The 18,891-nt window shown below is 32.5% G+C and overlaps 3 protein-coding genes and 1 pseudogene across 4 annotated transcripts; all 4 read left to right on the top strand.

Annotated features, from left to right (window-relative positions):
* The first annotated feature begins 1,976 nt into the window (after positions 1–1,976).
* Positions 1,977–8,226, top strand: LOC110645104 (abscisic acid 8'-hydroxylase 2-like; annotated as a pseudogene).
* Positions 8,227–9,451: 1,225 nt separating this feature from the next.
* Positions 9,452–10,051, top strand: LOC110645103 (uncharacterized). Its single transcript, XM_021798139.2, has 3 exons — positions 9,452–9,457; positions 9,620–9,698; positions 9,777–10,051. Exons 1-3 carry the CDS (start codon positions 9,452–9,454, stop codon positions 10,049–10,051), a joined length of 360 nt encoding a protein of 119 aa, XP_021653831.2.
* A 1,057-nt stretch (positions 10,052–11,108) lies between these two features.
* On the top strand, positions 11,109–13,479 carry LOC110645098 (uncharacterized protein C24B11.05). Of its 2 annotated transcripts, none has more exons than XM_021798134.2 (9): positions 11,109–11,260; positions 11,547–11,624; positions 11,734–11,799; positions 11,922–12,019; positions 12,120–12,157; positions 12,235–12,322; positions 12,437–12,715; positions 12,885–12,950; positions 13,042–13,479. In XM_021798134.2, the coding sequence occupies exons 2-9, from the start codon at positions 11,567–11,569 to the stop codon at positions 13,186–13,188; spliced, it is 840 nt and encodes a 279-aa protein (XP_021653826.2). In that variant the 5' UTR covers positions 11,109–11,260; positions 11,547–11,566; the 3' UTR covers positions 13,189–13,479. The 2 variants fall into 2 exon arrangements, with proteins under 2 accessions (XP_021653826.2, XP_021653825.2); XM_021798133.2 differs by having other exon boundaries at positions 11,541–11,624.
* Positions 13,480–15,485: 2,006 nt separating this feature from the next.
* Positions 15,486–18,535, top strand: LOC110645118 (uncharacterized). The gene is made up of 5 exons (XM_021798160.2): positions 15,486–15,723; positions 16,001–16,098; positions 16,720–16,801; positions 16,910–17,001; positions 17,919–18,535. The coding sequence occupies exons 1-5, from the start codon at positions 15,682–15,684 to the stop codon at positions 18,169–18,171; spliced, it is 567 nt and encodes a 188-aa protein (XP_021653852.2). The 5' UTR covers positions 15,486–15,681; the 3' UTR covers positions 18,172–18,535.
* Positions 18,536–18,891: the final 356 nt, after the last annotated feature.

Here is an 18,891-nt window from a genome sequence, read left to right as displayed (position 1 = left end):
GCATGGAGACCCCTTTGGAAAGTAAATCTTGGGGGCTAACGTGTTGAGATTTTCTTTTGGTCGCCTCCATTAAATTCTTTCCCACGTATGTGTTCCCCATAAGTGATTAGTGGGCGAAGAATAAGCCATGTGTGGTCCGGATCACGGGATTATACTAAATTTTGTGTTGGGCATGTGTTAGAAAAGGTCACCCCTAAATTTGTTGAGGATATCTATTTAAATCTAATTAATTCACATTTTTAATTTAAGTTTAATTTAATTTTTTTTAAAAAAAATTAAAATAATAAATTTTAATTTTTTAATAATAAAATATTATAAAAAAATTTATTATCATTACAATTTCATTCAGATATTTTACGTTATCAAATTTTCAATAAAATTAACATTCAAGAAAATAAATAAAACAAAAATGTCAAAGCAAGAAATTAGTTTCATAGAACACCAAAAAGCACAATGAAAATAGAATAGTCTTGATGATAATAGGCCTATCCCTCTCTTGAATAAAGCATCAAAATCAATGTCATTTCGGCAAAGATTATGATGTGAAGTAGCGCTATCATGCTATGCATGGTTCAGCCTTAGATGAGATGAACGAAAAAGAAAGAATGAGAGAGAAAGACAAATGAAAGAAAGTAAGATACATTTTTATAATATTTTATTATCAAAATAAAAAATATATAATTCAAATTTATTTGATAAAAAATGAATTTAATTGAGTTTAATTAAAAAAGTGTAAATAAATTAATAAATTTAAAATTCATTTTTTAAACATATAAAAAAATTATAGGGATGAAATTAGCTTTAATATTGGAGAAAAATTTATCTAATTTATCATAAATTTAAAATATAATATATATATAATGAAGATCATATATAAAATAAATAAATTTATATATAGTTAGACAAAATTTTCCTTTTAATACTGTTAGAACATACGGGAAAGTTTTCAACGATTGAAAAATCAAAGTCAAAAACTAACACACTAGCTTTTATTGGTAATGTACTGGTGAAAGGTGTTTGAGGAACTATGAGCACTTAATTGGTCCGCCCACGTGAACTTGTTGGTGACTCTTTTGAATTTTGATCATTATCATTATATTTTTACATTAGTCATAATAAAAAAAAAATAAAGATTCTGACACCACATTAAAATTTATAAATTGGATGAATTTTACATATAATTCCGCAAAAAAATAAAGTTGTGACTTTGAAATGAATAGAAAAGGGTCTTGAAATTATTTAAACACATATAATAATAATAGAAGGGGGGAAAAAAAACAAAAAAAAAGGGGGGGTTGGGTGGGTTGCTGTTGCCCTGGTGGTGGTGCTGTGGAAAAGTACGGAGGCTGGATTACAGAAAAAAGGTACAAACCTAGGATTACGCCAGCTCAAGTCCCACAGCAACCAGGTGGCGGTCACCAGTCACGACTTCCCCCGCCCGCGACACGCATTGGCTTTGGATGGGCCCGGCTTAAAAGTGACGATTGTGTGAATGTGATGTCTGTCCTCCTGCTTCGAGGGACACAACCACACTCCAACCTTGGTGACTGTAGTCACTTTCTTTAATTTTTGCGTCCTCAATTGCTTAATTATAATGACTTCCTCACGTTATGGTTATGACTTAACGAGCAGTCCAAGGCTGCAAAGTCAAATGGCTTATATATGTATGACGTTTATCTATCTTTAATTTTAATCGATGATATATACTGTACCCAATTGCGAGTGTTTTTCACACACAATGCGCAGCATCTAATTTTGTGAAGATTCCTTTTCCAAACAACGCTTTATGCTATACTTTGAAGGTACATATTATGTATATCTCACTTTGTACATAAGTAAGGTGAGGTGAGAGCAAGGTGTTCCCGTTAAAGTGGTGACGCGTGTCACCTACTTCCTCTCTCTCCCCCCTAACTCCATAAAAGGCCCCCCACCATCCACCAACTCATGAATTCCTCCTCCCTGACAATGCTATAGCACTTGATCAAGTTATGCTCTGCAACCTCTCCAATTTTTTTTTTTGTCTTTTTTTTTTCCTCAGTAACTATGCAGATTCTTATTATTTTTTTTATGATCATCACGAACTTTTCAATCTCAGGAGATTGGTTTTCTGATTATGATGATGGTGATACCAGTTCTGCTATGCTCATTCTTGATTCTTCTGCTTCTTCCTCTTTTTCTTCAATGGCATCACTCCAAAGACAGACGCCTCCCTCCTGGCTCTATGGGTTGGCCTTATATTGGAGAGACCCTCAAGATGTACACTGAGAACCCCAATTCCTTCTTTTCCAATAGGCAAATACGGTACACATGTAAAACATAATTAAAGGGTATATTTACATAGGGAGAAAGATAGGCCAATTTCTTATTATTGATGGGTCATTATTTAATTGTACGTATGGGGATATATTTAAGACCCACATACTGGGATGCCCTTGTGTGATGATTTCAAGCCCAGAAGCAGCAAGAGTTGTTCTAGTGAAGCGAGCACATTTGTTCAAGCCAACATATCCAACAAGTAAAGAAAAAATGATAGGACCTGAAGCTATCTTCTTTCAACAAGGGGCTTACCATGCAAGGCTCAAGAAGTTGGTGCAGGCCTCATTTCTACCATCTGCAATAAAAGGTTCTGTCTCGGAGATTGAACAGATTGTTTTGGTATTTCTTCCCACTTGGAAATATGCCACCATTAACACTTTGCAGGAAATGAAGAGGGTAAAATAACCAAATTTATCTTCTATTGCATGATAATTTTGTCTCGTTAAAAGATTATATTATTCTAACCAATAAAGTTTATTTCCTTATTTTGCTCTCTCTCTCTCTCTCTTGTATGCTTTTAACGTGGCAATGATTTCTGTATTCGGAGAAAAACAACACTTGGAAATGGAAGGAATCAAACATCTATATCGCTGCTTAGAAAAGGGTTACAATTCCATGCCTTTAGATTTACCAGGCACTCCCTTTCACAAGGCAATGAAGGTATGCAATAGAACACCAAACTGATGTCCTACATTGCCCCTTCAAAACCATATTTTTTAACTTTTTTTTTTCTCTCTCCTTTACATTAATCTGTTTGACAAAGCAGGCGAGGAAGCAACTCAATGAGACCTTGAGGAGATTGATAGAGAAGAGAAGGCAAAGTGGGAAAGAAGGAGGAGGCCTTCTTGGTGTTCTATTAGGAGCCAAAGATGAGAAGCTTAATGACTCTCAAATTGCTGACAATATAAATTGGGGTCATTTTTGCTGCTCAAGATCCAACTGCTAGTATCCTTACTTGGGTTCTCAAGTATTTAATTACATGATAACCAGGATATATTATTAGAAGCTGTTATGGTAATTATTTTGCTTTCTTTATTGTGAACGATAATAATTTTTAGTTCAATAGTTTAGTGATTAATTAATTGTTGGTTTCGATAATTATTTTTTTTTTACTTTTATTATATATAATTTTTTCTATTTTATTATCCAATCATTGGTGCAATAAAATAATGACAATCCAATCTTTAATTTGTTCTATAAATATTTGCTATTATTATTCCCTGCCAATCAAAAATTGTTATTTTTATTTTTTTTCCAATTCCAGAGTGAACAGGAAGGAATTAGACAGGAAAAATAGACGCAAATCGTAGGTTTACGTGGAATGATACGAGGCGGATGCCATTGGCTAGCAGGGTTTGTATATTATCAATTTTAATTCACAAAATTTCATTTCTTATCCTTATTATAGAATTGTACAAAGTCAATAAGATATTAATTTCATCATTAACATATAAATAAGTGTTTATCTAAAACTTTTATTATGGGTTAAAATTGATTTGTTGTTTTCTTCAATTTTGGTCAAAAATAAAAATCAAATGACAAAATATAGAATCAATTTTGCAGGTTTTAAAATTATATCAATTTCATTTGATTTTAATTATTTAGTTGACAAAATTTCAAAAGTGATATTATTACGAGAAATGTTAGATTTCGAAATAATAATTTTAATTATTAAATATATGAAATTTATCGCCATAAATTCATGATTGTAATATATAAATTATTGCATATTATTATAATAAAATTATGACCGTAGATATTTTATAATAAAATTGTGATTGCTAAAAAAATAGTTATTAATAACAATAATTATTTGTAACAACCTAAAAAAAAGAGAATAAAATAATTAAAGTTAATTTAGTAAATGGGAATAAAATAATTAAATTTTCCTAGATTATATTTATTTTTATCATTACTAGAATTTTATCAAATTTTAACATAATAAAAATTATTTTGGACCTAATTGTAAACCCTTAAAAAGTTGGGGGACTAATAGTGTAATTAGAAGTTAAAAAAAAAATTTAAAACGCAGCAAGCCCCTCCCTCTCGTCTCTCTCTCTCCCTCCCGTCTCTCTCCCTCTCCCTCTCCGTTCACTGCGTCTCCGGCCGACCCAGTGGCGGGCGACGGTCGGCAGAGGTCCGGCAAGCTCCCAGCGGTCTCCAGCGGCACCGGCAACCCCTGGACTGCGAACGGCGGCGAGAGGAGGCCCCCAACGAGCGCAGAGGCCGCATCCTTCCAGGGGTGATTCCGCGCTGTTCTCGGTGGTGTTCCGGCCAAGTGAGGGTGGCGCTCGACTCCTGGGACTACGGGCTTCTCATCCCGACCGGCGGTACTCCATTTCGTGGAGGTTTCCGGCGAGTCTCGAAGAGAGAGAAAGAGGAGAGAGAAAGTGATGACAGTGGCTTTCCGGCCACCTTTCTGGCGATCCGACAATTGGATCGAAAATCCGAGGCCACTGATGGACTCAAGACGACGAGATCTTTGAGATAGGACTGGTCCTACTCCGATCGAACACCGTTTGAAAAAGGCGATAATCGGACGATCCAGATCGCTTGGTGAGATTTTCGAACTTTTTCGATTCTCAAAATTTAAAAATAATTTTATGATAATTATTAACAAAATTTGGACTTAATTTAGGTGAGATCGAATCGAGGATAGCTCAGTGGCATCGGGACCGCATTTTTAGCCAGATCTGGCTGCCCGACAGCCCGTCTTAGAATGTGATCAATATTACAGTCAATCCTAGCATTTTCAGACATTCTGGACGCGTTCCACGTATCTGAATTGACATAGGTAAATCCGAACTCTAAGTTGCTCATTTGCGGCTAATATCGATTTGGAATAAAATTCATTAAATATTCGTGGATGATCGAAAAATTATAATTCCTTTTGCAATAGCCTTATAATGTTATTAAGGACCGCGGGGCAAAATTTTAGAATTTTTAGAGCTCTTTTGGATAGTTTTTGCAAAAGGGCTAATTATAGGGGCTAAATTGTAATTTTTTTGAATTGTGATTGTTGACCTTTTGGGGTGGGCCCAGGAGGGGCCTTGTGATATGCTTGAGTTGTGATTGTGTGATTAGCAAATATAGAAGTGTATTTTAAGCTTTTTTGCAGGTTGGGTAGGTCCCAGGTATAGGGGAAATTCTGCCGGATTTCCGGCATGAATTAGGTTGTCTGTTACCTCTTTAGAGTTTTATCTTAACTTAGTACTGATAAATTTATAATTTAATTATTAGGTGATCGAGATCAACTATTTTTCTGCATCCAGCAGCCACAATAGTCATCGGTGTACTGTGAGTAAAATATTAATTTTAATTGTAATTTCGATATTATTATATGTTTAAATATGCCCATGCATCACTTATATGTATATATCTATGTAGTTAAACTTTAGGCACGTTTTATGTTGCATTCACAACTGTTAAAGTGCCATGGATGTTGTTGTGGTAATTTGGAGCAGTGTGCGGCGTTGGCGTGCATATGGTGTGGTGTTGGCTATGGATAGGACGGGTAGATACGGCTTGAGATCTTCGTTGGGACCCGATCATTCGGGATAGGCACGGCTTGAGTTCTTCGCTGGGACCCCGATTTGGTTTATTAAGTGGAAATCCGAGCTTGAGTTCTTAGCTGGCACAGTTTGGATTAAGAGAGCTGTATAGGGGATCAGCTCCCATATATGTATTGTTTGACATTATCGGGTGTGTGAGTGCTCCAAATTACCTTTTTGCTGTTATGATGTGAAAATATTGCCGATATTGCATTTCACTCTACAGGGTGCATTAGTTTTAGATAGTTATAGAGATTATGGTTAAAATTGATATTTTACTCTCTGAGTCGAACGCTCACTCCTGTTCACCATATTTTTCCAGGCCACAGGAAGAGACCTTTTTCAAAATAACCTATCCCTTTCCTCTCAAGTTATGAAAAGATTACTTAATTGTATTATTATTCTCCAAATTTGTAATTTAGTATTCCGCATATACCAGTAATAGCATTAATTCTATTAGGGATTGCATGAATTTAAGTTTTTGTATTAATAAATAAAAAAAAAGAAAAAAAAAATTTCATGAGTCTTGAATAATTTGTAAATGATGTAACAGGGTTGAGCTGGGCTCCCCTAATTTTAATTTCGGATAATTGTTGGGCTAAAATTGGCCCGAAATAAAATTATAACAGTTTAATTTAAATTATTTTATATGTATATTGGACCTAAATTGTGGGCCTGGTCATGGGTTTGAGAACAGTAAGGCTTACTACGGGTCTCGGGGGCTTTATGCCAGCCCAGGTCCTAGTGCCGGTCCGGCCCATAGGTTGGGTCGTGACATTATTATTGTAAAATTTTTTTAGTAATAATAATAATTGCTATAATATCTCTTTTATATATTATTAGTAGCAATTGTTTATATTATTACTGTATGTTAATTTTATAAATAATAAAATTAATGTTGTTGCAAAATTTTTACCGTTAATTTTAATGTTTATTATCGTGTATAATCATATTCCCTAATATAATTTTTATATGAAGATGTTTATTTCATTAATGTCAAGGCCCAGTATTAGGAAGAAATTATGTAACATGAACTACTCCTCTAGAGTATATGTGATTTAGGCACATGGCACAGTGATTGCATAATAACCAAATTTATTTAGGAGGCAAAGTCCATATCATATATATACAATATGCGTCCATATTAACAATATCTATATATATTAACTACAAAACTGGATGTACTTAAAAAAAAAAAAAACATAAATTCATGAATTTTTTTTTTCTATGAAGAGAATGAAATTATATTTGGTGATATTCGAATTCTAGCGAGATTTCTTAATTAGTTTAGAAAAATTATTAATGTTATAACGCGAAAAAAGCTCATAATTGAAGAGAAATAACATTCAGGTGATTCAAGAGACTCTAAGAAGAGCAAGTATACTCTCATTTACATTCAGAGAAGCAGTAGAAGATTTGGAGTTCGAAGACTATTTTATCCCAAGAGGTTGGAAGGTTAGAGGTATTCATCACTGTGCAGATTTCTTCCCCCAACCCCAAAAATTTGACCCTTCAAGATTCGAGGTGGGGCCTTAATTAAGATTCACATATGTTTAACCATTGAAATCGAAGAAAACTCTATAATTCAATTTTAATTTTTCTAAATCTTGAATCGAATATGTTAATTTTAATTCAAAACTGACTGGAACAGTGGCCACCCCTACAGCTTGTTTTTATTTTTTCGCTTTTTTTTTTAATTATAATAATTAGTTATTTATCATTATTAGTTAGGAGAGAAGTGGCCTGCTGCTTCAACTGAGCTAGACCTGCCAAACAGAGGTGATTGATTCATCAATCTATCATCATTTAATGGAATGCCTTTCTAAATTATCAGATATTAATGGTTTTATCGTTAGTAAATACTTGGCAAAAGAAATCATTTCAATTATATGGGCGCTAATTTTAAGTTATTTAAAAAAGTTATGTGATGGTGCAGGTGCCACCAAGATCTAATACGTACATGCCCTTTGGCAATGGAGTCCACTCATGTCCAGGAAGTGAGCTAGCCAAGCTTGAAACTCTCATTCTTCTTCACCACCTCACTATCACTTACAGGTCACTTTCTATTTCTCTCTTTCAATACACATCCTATGTACAGTCTTTAAAATCAAGCCGAAATATGATGATATCAGTCTTACAGCTTGATTATCAAGAGCAAAGGAATGGACATAGATTCGATACGTTGAGACCTTTCTCATGTATAAAAAGGAAATGGTCATTTTGTGATGTTTTCGGGTGCAGGTGGCGAGCTATGGAAGATGAGGATGGAATAGAATATGCTCCTTTCCCTGTACCCAAGAGGGGCTTGCCTATAAGGTTAACACCAAGGCCTAACCACAAATTGGCAAAATCTGATTAGAAAGACATTAAAATCCGCCAAACTCTTGTGTTCAATTAATGGGGCCTAAAGTAACATAGTAGTCCCCTTGTTATCTTTCATGGTTTCTTTTTGGTTGTCCAATTTAATTTGTAGGTGGGAATCCTATTATCAAAATTGAATATGAATGATGTAGCTATCAATGTTCATTAGATTTTCTCAACCAACCCTCCCAGAGATAACATTGGACAAGATGAGCAATTGGGTATCTCACACGTGGCATGAGCGGGTTTTGCACGCTAGAGTTACACATCAGACTCCAAGAATATTTTATCAATTGGAAAGCATTCTCACAAAAAAGTCACAAGATGAGCCCATCCTCGTTTGATTTTAATTTAATTTCAATTTTGAATTGAACCGCAATTGAATCTCTATTTAATAAATTGCACTTGAATTTAGTTTTGGTTAGAGTTTTTTTTTTAATTTATATTGTTATTTGTTAGATTTGTTTTTACTTGAGTTAATTTTAGGGTTTTATATAATTTATTTTGTATTTAACTGATGTGAAATGAAATGTAAAAAATTCGATAAATGATTATGACACAGGCAATCGACTATATAAGTAAGTAAACGGTTTAAATAAAACAAATAAGAAGGAAACAAAAACTAAACAAGTCGCCTAGGACTAAGACCTCAAAATTGTCATTAACCCCTTGTCTTCCCTATGGAGACTTTCTATGATATGTTGAAGAAATTTCCCGTTCAGACTCAACCCACCAAAAACTATATATAAACTTCGGTCCATTAAAAAAAAAAAAATTTGTCTATAATATATATATATATATATATATATATATGATCATTTTCAATAAAATGGAGCACACTCTTATTAGTCTTTTTTAATTGTTATTTACGTCATGCAGTTAAAGTGCATACTAAAAGTCGTCTCAGAGTCTTTAACTAACCATTCTCTTTAATTAATGGCTAATCACTTAGATTAGACATTAATTATTGATGATTCAGCAAGGGATATTTTTCTACTAAAATTATGTATCAAAGAAAGGGAGAAACATAAAAATGTCTTCAAGAGTCTACATATATAAATAGAGGAACATGTAGGCAACCACTTTCATTATAGAAATCTGCTCTCCAAAAGCTTCCTTTGCCTTTGCCTCTGCTATTCCCACCACTCTCTCATAAAAAAAATAAGGAAAAAAAATTGTTTGAGAGGTCTTTCTTAAATTAGTGTCTCAACCAAGCAAACATCATGAAGGTAATATTATTGTTTTGTTAATCACAAAAGGGTTATTTCTGATACAATAACCTTTTTTTTTTCTTCTTTTAATTACAAAAGAATCTTTAATTTTTGCAAAATTAAGATGTATTCTAAATTTGAAGCTCTTTTTTTTTTTTTTTTTTTTTTTCAATGGTGTAGCAAAAGTTTGTGATCAAGCTCTCCGTCAATAGCCAGAAGTCTCACTCCAAGGCCTTGAGGATTGCAGTTGGAGTTCTAGGTAAATATGGTTTGATGTTATTTATAGATACAAAAGTTGATGAAGCAAACCACTTATTATATACAAGCATGCGTGCAGGCGTGGAATCTGCAGCGCTCGGAAAGAAGGATAAGAGCCAGATAGAGGTGGTAGGAGATGGAGTAGATGCAGTTAAACTAACAAGTTTGCTGAGAAAGAGGTTAGCAAGAGGAGCTTGGATGCCTTGTTTGTTCCCAAACAATGGGGTATATGCAGAGCTTGTAAGTGTGAGTGCTGTCAAAGAGAAAGAAGACGAGAAGGATAAAGAGGAAGCAAAGGTGCAACCCATTGCTTGGTCATATGGCTACAGCATGCCTCAATATATAATCTATTAAGTATTGATTGAGCCTGCATGGTATTCAATTATGATATTCAGTTTCATTTAGAGACCACAATTTTGAGTTTAAATCATATGTGTTTGATAAAGTCAATCCCAAACTCAACATATAGGTCTTTGCCAAATGTTATCCACAGTCTCTAAATAAGAAAATTTATATATTTTATATTTTAATGTTTTTATTATAACTTGAATTTAAGACTTTAGAATTTAGGAATGAAGTTAGGATTTAAGACAAACTTTTAAAGAAAAAAAAATTATGTAAAGCCTGCTTGATTTAAATTTTGAAATTAAAATTAGAATGAATGTATTTTCTAGTTTGGTTTAATAAGAAATTGATATTTGATCCCTTTGAGACATTATTGCAATCAAAATTAATATTAAAATATAAAATTCAGTAGAATTTCATGGATAATTTATATATTTAGAATAACTTCGAAGAATCTTAAATAAAAAAATGACAAAGTTTTTTTTTTTAATTATTTGACAGTTAAATCAAAAGCTTCAAATAATAATATATTTATAAAATTACTTATTGTCAAATTAAAAATTAACTTTATTTACTTTAAAATTGAAATTAATCATTAGTGGTATGATGAAATTATAATAAATAATTTTAAAGAGAAAATCTTAAAAAATATATATATAATTACACTATTATAATTTTTAATAATTTTAGAAAATAAATATAATAATAATGATGATTTAACAAAATACATATCCAGTCTGCCCATTTTAAAAAAAAAAAAAAAGAAAAGAAAAAAAAATCTAGAAAAGGAATTTAAATTAGTACATTTAAGGACGTGGCAAAATCTCCTGCACACAAAAATCAACACATGCCAATTCTACGTTTAACAAGTGTCAGCAGATCGTTTCTTTACGATGGATGATAATAATAGGACAAGTAAAAGTCTTTCTTTTGATGGAGACGTGTCAAACTCTGATACGTGCCACTAAAAAGTTAACTGTTCTGCATTGGTGTTTCTTTGTAGATGTCCCGCCAATCAAATTAAATTACATTAAATAAAATTAATTTTAAAAATTTTTTCAGCCGTAAGCGACCTCAACCACTTGCCTCCCGATTTTCTCTCTTTTTAAGTGGGAGACCCCGACTCGCAATTTCATCTTTTCCTCTCACATTTTCTGCCTTTCATCTAATCACTTTTGCGCTTTTTCTACATTTTTCTGTGGTTCTGCGATCCATCTGGTAATGGCCTTTAATGAGTTTTTCAATTCTTTTTTTTTTCTTTTCTCTTTTTTTCCTCCATTTTTTTGATCTCATTTGATGTAGTACTTGAGTCCCATTACTATTTTTTTGGTTGATTTTTATCTTCGTTGTTGTAATATTGCCTAAATGTTAAATTTTCATGGCCTATATGTGCTTGATCTAGCCTTTTTTTTTTATTGGGAATTTTGAGTATTTTCTCGTAAGATGCAATTCTTTTTTTTAACCATTTGGTTCAAATTCTCACTCTTTTTTTGGGTAGTTTTAGTTTCTAGTCTACATATAAAAATGAAGTCTGAAGGGAACGAACTCCAGGTTCTGGAGAAGTACAACTGTCTCCTTTTTGGTAAGCTCTTTTATGCTTTTTAAATTTATCATTTTGTTATTATCGTTGTTTGATGGCCAATTGTTCTCCTTTTTAGAGTACCTGATAATGGGTTACAATCATTTTTCAGATTTAGATGACACGCTTTATTCTTTGAGTTCTGGTTTATCTCAACACGTCACCAAGAATATTGAAGGTAGTTGCATTTTGTTGTTTTGCCTGATTTTTAATTGCTTATTATGTGTACGCAATGTGTGTGTGTGTGTGTTTGTAATTTTGAATTTGTTGAAAATGCATTTTGGAACTCTTTGTTTTTAGAGTTCATGGTTCAAAAGCTCGGCATTGAGGAAAGTAAAGTCCCAGAATTGTGTGTTTCCTTGTACAAGTATTATGGGACAACATTGGCTGGTCTCAGGGTATGGTTCAACAAAAACTAGTGCGTTTTCTCCTGGGTATGCTTTATTTGAAGTCTTTTAATAAAAAGGTTCTGTTCTTTGTGGATTTTCTTATCTCCAGGCTGTTGGGTATAAGTTGGACTATGATGAGTACCACAGGTAAGTGGTTCTTTCTTTATGTCTATTTGTTTCTTTTTATGGAATCCGTCTGGTCTAACACTTTGTCAATATTATAGTTTTGTTCATGGAAGATTGCCCTACGATATCCTAAAGCCTGACCTTGCTCTTAAAAATCTTTTACACAGTGTGCCAGTTCGAAAAGTTGTAAGTTTCATTTCCTTAAATTCTTGCTACATATTTATTTACTGCTTCGTAATGGTCTGTATTGTTTGTCACCAAGTTTTCTTTTCGTAATAATGATTTGATCACTTTGTCCAGGTCTTCACCAATGCAGATAAAAGACATGCTGGTAAGGTCCTCAGTAGACTTGGGTTAGAGGACTGCTTTGAAGGGGTTATGTGCTTTGAGACCTTGAATCACACTAACAAAGGCAATGATAATGTCGAAGAGGATGAAAATGCAGTTTTTGATATTAATGAATATAGTGCTGCTCCTAATGCTGGTATTGCACTTCCAAAGTCACCAGTTGTCTGCAAACCATTTGAAACGGCATTTGACCAGGTCTTTAAGATTGCCAACATCAACCCTCAGAGAACGGTAAGATATTTATACCTTATTACAATCATTAATTGGGTTTAGATTTGTGTTTGCTTTGCTTTAATCTGTGGTTAAGTAGCATTTACGTATCACGTTGTTTTCAAAATGTGGGTTCATTCTGATTAGTGTCTTTTATCTTTTTCTGACATTGTAATTTCTTGCTTTCTAGTTGTTCTTTGACGATAGCATCCGTAATTTACAGACTGGGAAACGATTGGGTCTTAACACTGTGTGGGTAAGTTAATTTTATTAAACCATGAATAAAATTGTATCTTCAGCAGAATTTTTTACTTAACAACAATCAACTTTTCATGATGTGAGTGCAGGTAGGCTCTTCCCATCGAGCTGAAGGTGTGGACTGTGCACTGGAAAGCATCCACTATATCAAGGAAGCACTGCCGGAGCTGTGGGAGGCTAGTGAGAAGACTGAAGGTGTAAGGTATTCAGGAAAGGTTGCAATTGAGACATCATAGCATATTATTAGGTGGACATTTTCTCAAATTAATCTAATGCGGTCACACAATGAAAGCTTATTTGTTTGAAATCAAAGTTTTCTTTTCCCCTTGTCTGTGTAACAATAGAGCCATTGAGCTAACAATAGAGCCATTGAGCTATCACATTCGTTTCTGTTGTTTTTTGTTTCCCTGCTTTATAGTTTAGCTGATCTTAGCTTGCTGTATTGGGGCCTGTAGTAGGGTTGGCTCTCCTTCATGGTTGGTTTGAAAAATATGAATCTCAGTTTATGCGAGGGAGAATTAAGTTCACTTTCTTAATTCTAATTTCATTTAACAAATGTTAAAATTAGCAGTAGAAATTTTACGACTAATTAATTTTTATTGCCTACAAAGCTAATATACAACAGTAACATTAATAATTATTGGTATCATTGAAAATTTTTTGTAGTGATAATTGTTATTACTAATAACTTTTTTAACAGCAAACAATTTTTGTTGCTATATCTATGTTTCTTGTAGTTTGTCTTCTGTGTGATAAGGGAATCACATGCAAATATATGCCACCGATATTGTATATGCGTGTTCAATACACATACGTGTGTATATATATATATATGTTTAAATTGATCTCTTATAAAATTAATTATTGAATGTTTTTTTTTGATAAAAATTAAAATAAATGGCTTATTTATATGAATTGCTTAAATTTAATAGCTTTTCTTTTCAAAAGAAAATATTGGTTAAATTAACGTAATTCTATCCTACTAAACTTTTAAATGTTAAAATTTTAATACTTGAAAATAAATTTGAAAATTTTATTTTTGATATGGCATATGTTGACCCAGAAACGAAATAGGACAGGAGTTGAGAAACTTTTCTCGCTGCTTGGGGAGATGGATTGAAAATTGAACTTAAGGTCCTGCCTCTGGCCATTCCTACTTCCTACCGCAGATTTTGAAGGTCGGGGCATTTCCTCTATATTAATGTCGAGAGCCGGAGAGAGTAGTTCCATAATGTAGTTTCCGGGCTGCAAGTGAACATCAAGCAATAAAGGAATCAATGTGCATAAGATGAATTCTTAATCTTCTCCTATCATAAAGATAAGAAAAATGAATAATAGACCAACGTTGTCGTTGCTTTGGGGTTGGAGATATATAAGAAGTCCTTAATAATATTGTATAAACTTTGTAAAAAAAAAATTATCAAGTAAAAAGGGGGAAGAAAAGAAGCAGCTGACTATAACATTGTAGAACTTAAATGAGAAGAAAAACATACTTCTATTGCCCTATTTCAGATGTATATAAAAATTTTCACATTAGTTAGAACTAATTTGAAGTGATATACTTAAGTATTGCTTGAATTTAAAAAATATTTACACTTCTATTTTCACATAGATTAAGGAAATATAATTAAAGCAATAAATTTTATTTAATTCTTTTTAACTTATTCTCCGCTCATATTACTGTATTAAAAATTAAATAACTTATGTCACTAAAGTATTCTTAAACTAATAAAGTTTATTTTTTTAACAAATATTAAATAAGCTCATATTAGTAAACTACTCTCTTCATCGCATTTCAAATTTTTTTTAAGGTTTTTGAGATTAAAAAATAATTGAATAATTTTATTTTTATAAAAAAATATTAATAATTTACTAAAGTATCCTTATATTTAATTAAGATAAAAAAATATGATAAAAAAGAGAATGGCATTATGACTAATAATAGACAAGGATAAAATTAAAAAAAAAAAAAACTTCTTTAATTTTGTAAAAAGGTAAATAAAGTGGGATTTTTTTTAAACATCACTTCAAATGGAATACTTAAAATGGAATACAATGAATGATAAATAAATTATATTTTAAAAAGTAAAGTAGCTTATAATTTAGAATAAATGAAAAAGAAAAGTAAATTTATATTTATAGGATGGAAGGTATATTAAAAATGAAAGTTAAAATTTAAATTTTAATGGATATAAAATTTCTTAGTCTAAAAATATGTTTATCTCATAAAAAATTATTTAATCATTACATATAAAAATAAAAATATTTTCTATTAAAAAGCGAAAATAATAATTAAATTTACATGTATTTAGCTTGATTAAAATTTTCAGGTCATTTCTAACAAAAAAAAAAAACTAAAAGAAAAAAAGAAAATTCAAATACCACTAATATTATCATCAATTAAAACTTGCATTAATTAATTATAATTTCAAATTAAAGTATTTAAAGTCTCTAAGACCAAGTTAAGCTCGGGCTGGACGATATCCATTTTTAACCCGACCCAATTACCGGTTCCAATCACAAAATCCAGCACAGCACAACTGGGGATCCGAGGGCCATTTTGAAGCCCTAAATCAGAAACAGAGCTTCTGCTGCTTCTTCCTCTCCTTCCAATAAATCAAAAACAACAGCGCACAGAAGCTGCTATCTTCGCCTACTTAGAGAGGTGAGCGGTCATATAAAGTTCCCTAGTTCGGTCCTTTGCTTGTCTTGAAGCGAGAACTCCTAATATGGCAAAGCGCGAGATATCCAGTACTCTGAAGAACTTGAAGGTAATATGCCTGTCGAATAAAATTCTCGCTTTCTGCTTCCATTGTTGTTAGTTTCCGCTGAAAGCTTGGGGTTTGAACTGGGTTTTGCTGTGATTTATCTAGGTCTCCGTTACTTTGATGAAATTTTACTTCTGTTTTCTCGATCATCTACATTTAACTTTTTAAGTTATACGTGTGCTGATATGGGAATCTTTTCCTTATATATATATATATATATATATATATATATATATATATATATATATATATATATATATATATATTTCTTATTCCATAGTTCATGCAAAGGGCAGCTCAGAGAGAGGAAAAAACTAAGAAACAAGAAGAGGAGAAGCCAGATGGGAGTTTCTTTTCCCCTGGTATCATTAGGAAGTGGTAATGTTGCATATATTAGTTTTCCTTCTCGAATCTTAAGTTGATTTCTCATAATTCTTCTTGGTTTGCCTTTCAACTGCATTATTGCCTACCTTAGGGTAAATAATTATTTGGGCTTCGTATGATTTTATTCGTTTTAAGGATTATATTCTTTCATTTTCTTTTTTTTCTTTTCTCTTTGCATTATTGTTGGCTGCTGAATGACTTCTGGCCTTGGCACAAGCTTAAACTGTTAATTTTTGCAATATTGTAAACTGTTAATCTTTGCTATATTGTCTTTTGCATACTCCTCGTTTTCTGGGGTTGGACTGGAAGCCTTTAGTAGCTTGATTAAAATTTAAAAGGGCCTTATGACTAAAATACCTCAAACTAGAGACTGATTGCTGGAGGTCTGTCAATTTCACTTTATTATACCTATCTCAGCTATGATCATTGATTGCAGTGGTAGAGATTAATGTTTCTTCAATTGAGGTTTCATAATTCAGTTTGAGAACCATTATGTTACTGAGTATGACCTTGATTAATGTCTTGCTTTATTTGCTGCTATGCATAGTCTAGATTCTTGATGTCATATTATTCTGTTATAAGAACCACTTACAGTGCTGTTTTATGCGCATGTAGTGTGGTAATAATGGAAGGGGATCCCCATCCTGGAGCAGCTATGGGACGGATGTCATTTCAAAGTTTCAATCCTTCTGTTGATGTGAGTATAAAGATCCAGTGATCCCAACATTTTTATCTGATGAATAGTCACTTCCTCATCTTCTCTTCTGGCTTATGCTTTCCTCACACCAAATCAATTGTGTGGTAGAAACTAAATGAAGAAGCAGCTAACTTCTGTCGGCCTGAAGCGTCTGATGTGCATGCCACTGGCTCCAGTGGTCAGAGTCGGACATCTTTTAGGTGTGTGGTTTGACTTCTTAACTTCCCTTTGTTTTTTGTTTTCTTTTTGTCTTTTCATTATAATTGCTTATATAATTGTCCATAAAAATGAATATTTCTTTTTTCAAGCTTAGGATGAGCAACACTCATCTAATACATGCTGTCCATTTAATACAGCTGTGGTTTGAATATTAAGTCTAAAGTTTTTATTTATGATGTTGCTTCAATTTACAAAAAATGCAGCTATACCAGTATTGTTTAAGCTTGTGATACTATTGCTTCAAACTCCAAATTTTTTACAAGTTCCAAGAATTTAGTTTATGTATTTTGTTTGAATTTAACTCTTGAAATCTAGCTGCAAAAGTAGATTCGATATATCTAAACTTGTAAGATTAATTTTCTGAGTAAGATGCTCCATTCCTCTCTTAGTTGATTAAGTAGAAACCATGTGATATTTGTCTCTATAAATAGTCATGTATGGCAGAAAGTATGTAAGAAAGAACAGTAAGAAATCAATATCACTTTCAGCAGAAATTTCTCTTATTTTTCTTAGTTTACAGGGATAGCAAAATAGGATGCAAGTGGCTCATCTTAGATGTTAAGTTGGCATTTTCTAGTTATGTTGGGCAGTCTGCTGATCAGATTTTGTTTCTCTCTCTTTGACTCTTTAATTCAGTTAAATCTAATTATTGTTGTCCCATTAGAGATGGGGCTGCTTAGATGATAAGTAGATTAATGGAAGAGTGAATGAACAGATAAACATTCAACTAAACACATGGTAATAGATAGTGAATCAAGTAATGGTTAAAAATTAAAGTGGTTGCATACTTGCACATATATACACATTTTGGAAGAAAAAATTTCCTCTCTTCTTTGAAATTTGTTGTTAGGTGGAGCTATTCTAACTTGCATATACATCACTTTCCTTATTTTTGCAGAGAAAATGGATCGTCACATGATGAAGCTGGGTGTTCAGACGCTTCTAAGGCAAAATCTGACACAGACCTAAAAAGAAAACAGTCTGAAGTAGTAGCTGAATCACAAAATCAGAATAAATCACCGAAAACTGAAGGTGGCCAACAGTTATCACCAAATAGCAGTAAAGCCTCCTTCAAGCAACCCAAACGTGAAAAGTTGGACTGGAGTGTGCTCAGACCAAAAAGTCAAAGCAATCAAAAGAAGAGAGGGTGAGAATAAATTGGTCATATCATTAACGTAATAGTTGTGAAATATTTAAAAAAAAAAAAGAATTTATGATCAAGTCCTGAAATTTGATGTTATAATTGTTGTCTTTTGTTTCTGCCCCTCGCTTTCTTTTTTTAACTAATGAATTTACTCGTAAATGGAGAAAAAAATTCATATAACTTGTCATTTACATTATTTTGTACCGTGATTTTCTTAACAAGCTTGGACAAGTGTTGCTAAATGAGTTGCTTGACTCTCTCTTGTATTACATGCTTGTAACAGATACGATGCCATTGAACCTACTTTTGATGTTTAGGATATTGTAGTATTAATAGTTGGATGATGATGAGTGCATTCAATATTTTGTAAATGCTGTCAGACTAATGGGTCGTGTTTATGATACCTATTAAACCTCTCCCTACATTATTGGCCTACTGAGAATTGTTTTGAAAAATTAAATCATAAGAATTTTATTTTATCATGCCATCTCTTTTTTAAAGAAAAAAATTCAGTGATATGTTCTCTGTTGAAAGAAAAAAGTTGGGGCAGACATGTGCTTGCATTATTTATTTGGAAATTGCAGCGACAGGAGTGCATCAATTTTGGCATTATTCCTTGGAGGAGTGCATGCGGACAAATCTTGAAAAGAAGCATTTGATTGAATCTATGTGATGCAGAATCTGTGTGCTCACGGTTAAGTTTGTCCTAGCCAAAATTTTGATAACG

Source organism: Hevea brasiliensis, chromosome 16 (assembly GCF_030052815.1).
Source record: "Hevea brasiliensis isolate MT/VB/25A 57/8 chromosome 16, ASM3005281v1, whole genome shotgun sequence".
NCBI classification, from domain to species: Eukaryota; Viridiplantae; Streptophyta; class Magnoliopsida; order Malpighiales; family Euphorbiaceae; genus Hevea; species Hevea brasiliensis.
Note: the sequence above shows the minus strand (reverse complement) of the source record. Positions and strands in the feature narration are given on the sequence as shown.

Excerpts from the sequence above, each read along its gene's own strand:
- LOC110645103 (XM_021798139.2), top strand. Across the intron at positions 9,699-9,776 it reads GATTGCAGTTGGAGTTCTAG|GCGTGGAATCTGCAGCGCTC; the intron begins GTAAATATGGTT and ends GCATGCGTGCAG.
- LOC110645098 (XM_021798134.2), top strand. The coding sequence starts at position 11,567 with ATGAAGTCTGAAGGGAACGAACTCCAGGTTCTGGAGAAGTACAACTGT. Across the intron at positions 11,625-11,733 it reads GTACAACTGTCTCCTTTTTG|ATTTAGATGACACGCTTTAT; the intron begins GTAAGCTCTTTT and ends ATCATTTTTCAG. Across the intron at positions 12,020-12,119 it reads CAACATTGGCTGGTCTCAGG|GCTGTTGGGTATAAGTTGGA; the intron begins GTATGGTTCAAC and ends TCTTATCTCCAG.
- LOC110645118 (XM_021798160.2), top strand. The coding sequence starts at position 15,682 with ATGGCAAAGCGCGAGATATCCAGTACTCTGAAGAACTTGAAG. Across the intron at positions 15,724-16,000 it reads GTACTCTGAAGAACTTGAAG|TTCATGCAAAGGGCAGCTCA; the intron begins GTAATATGCCTG and ends CTTATTCCATAG. Across the intron at positions 17,002-17,918 it reads CAGAGTCGGACATCTTTTAG|AGAAAATGGATCGTCACATG; the intron begins GTGTGTGGTTTG and ends TTATTTTTGCAG.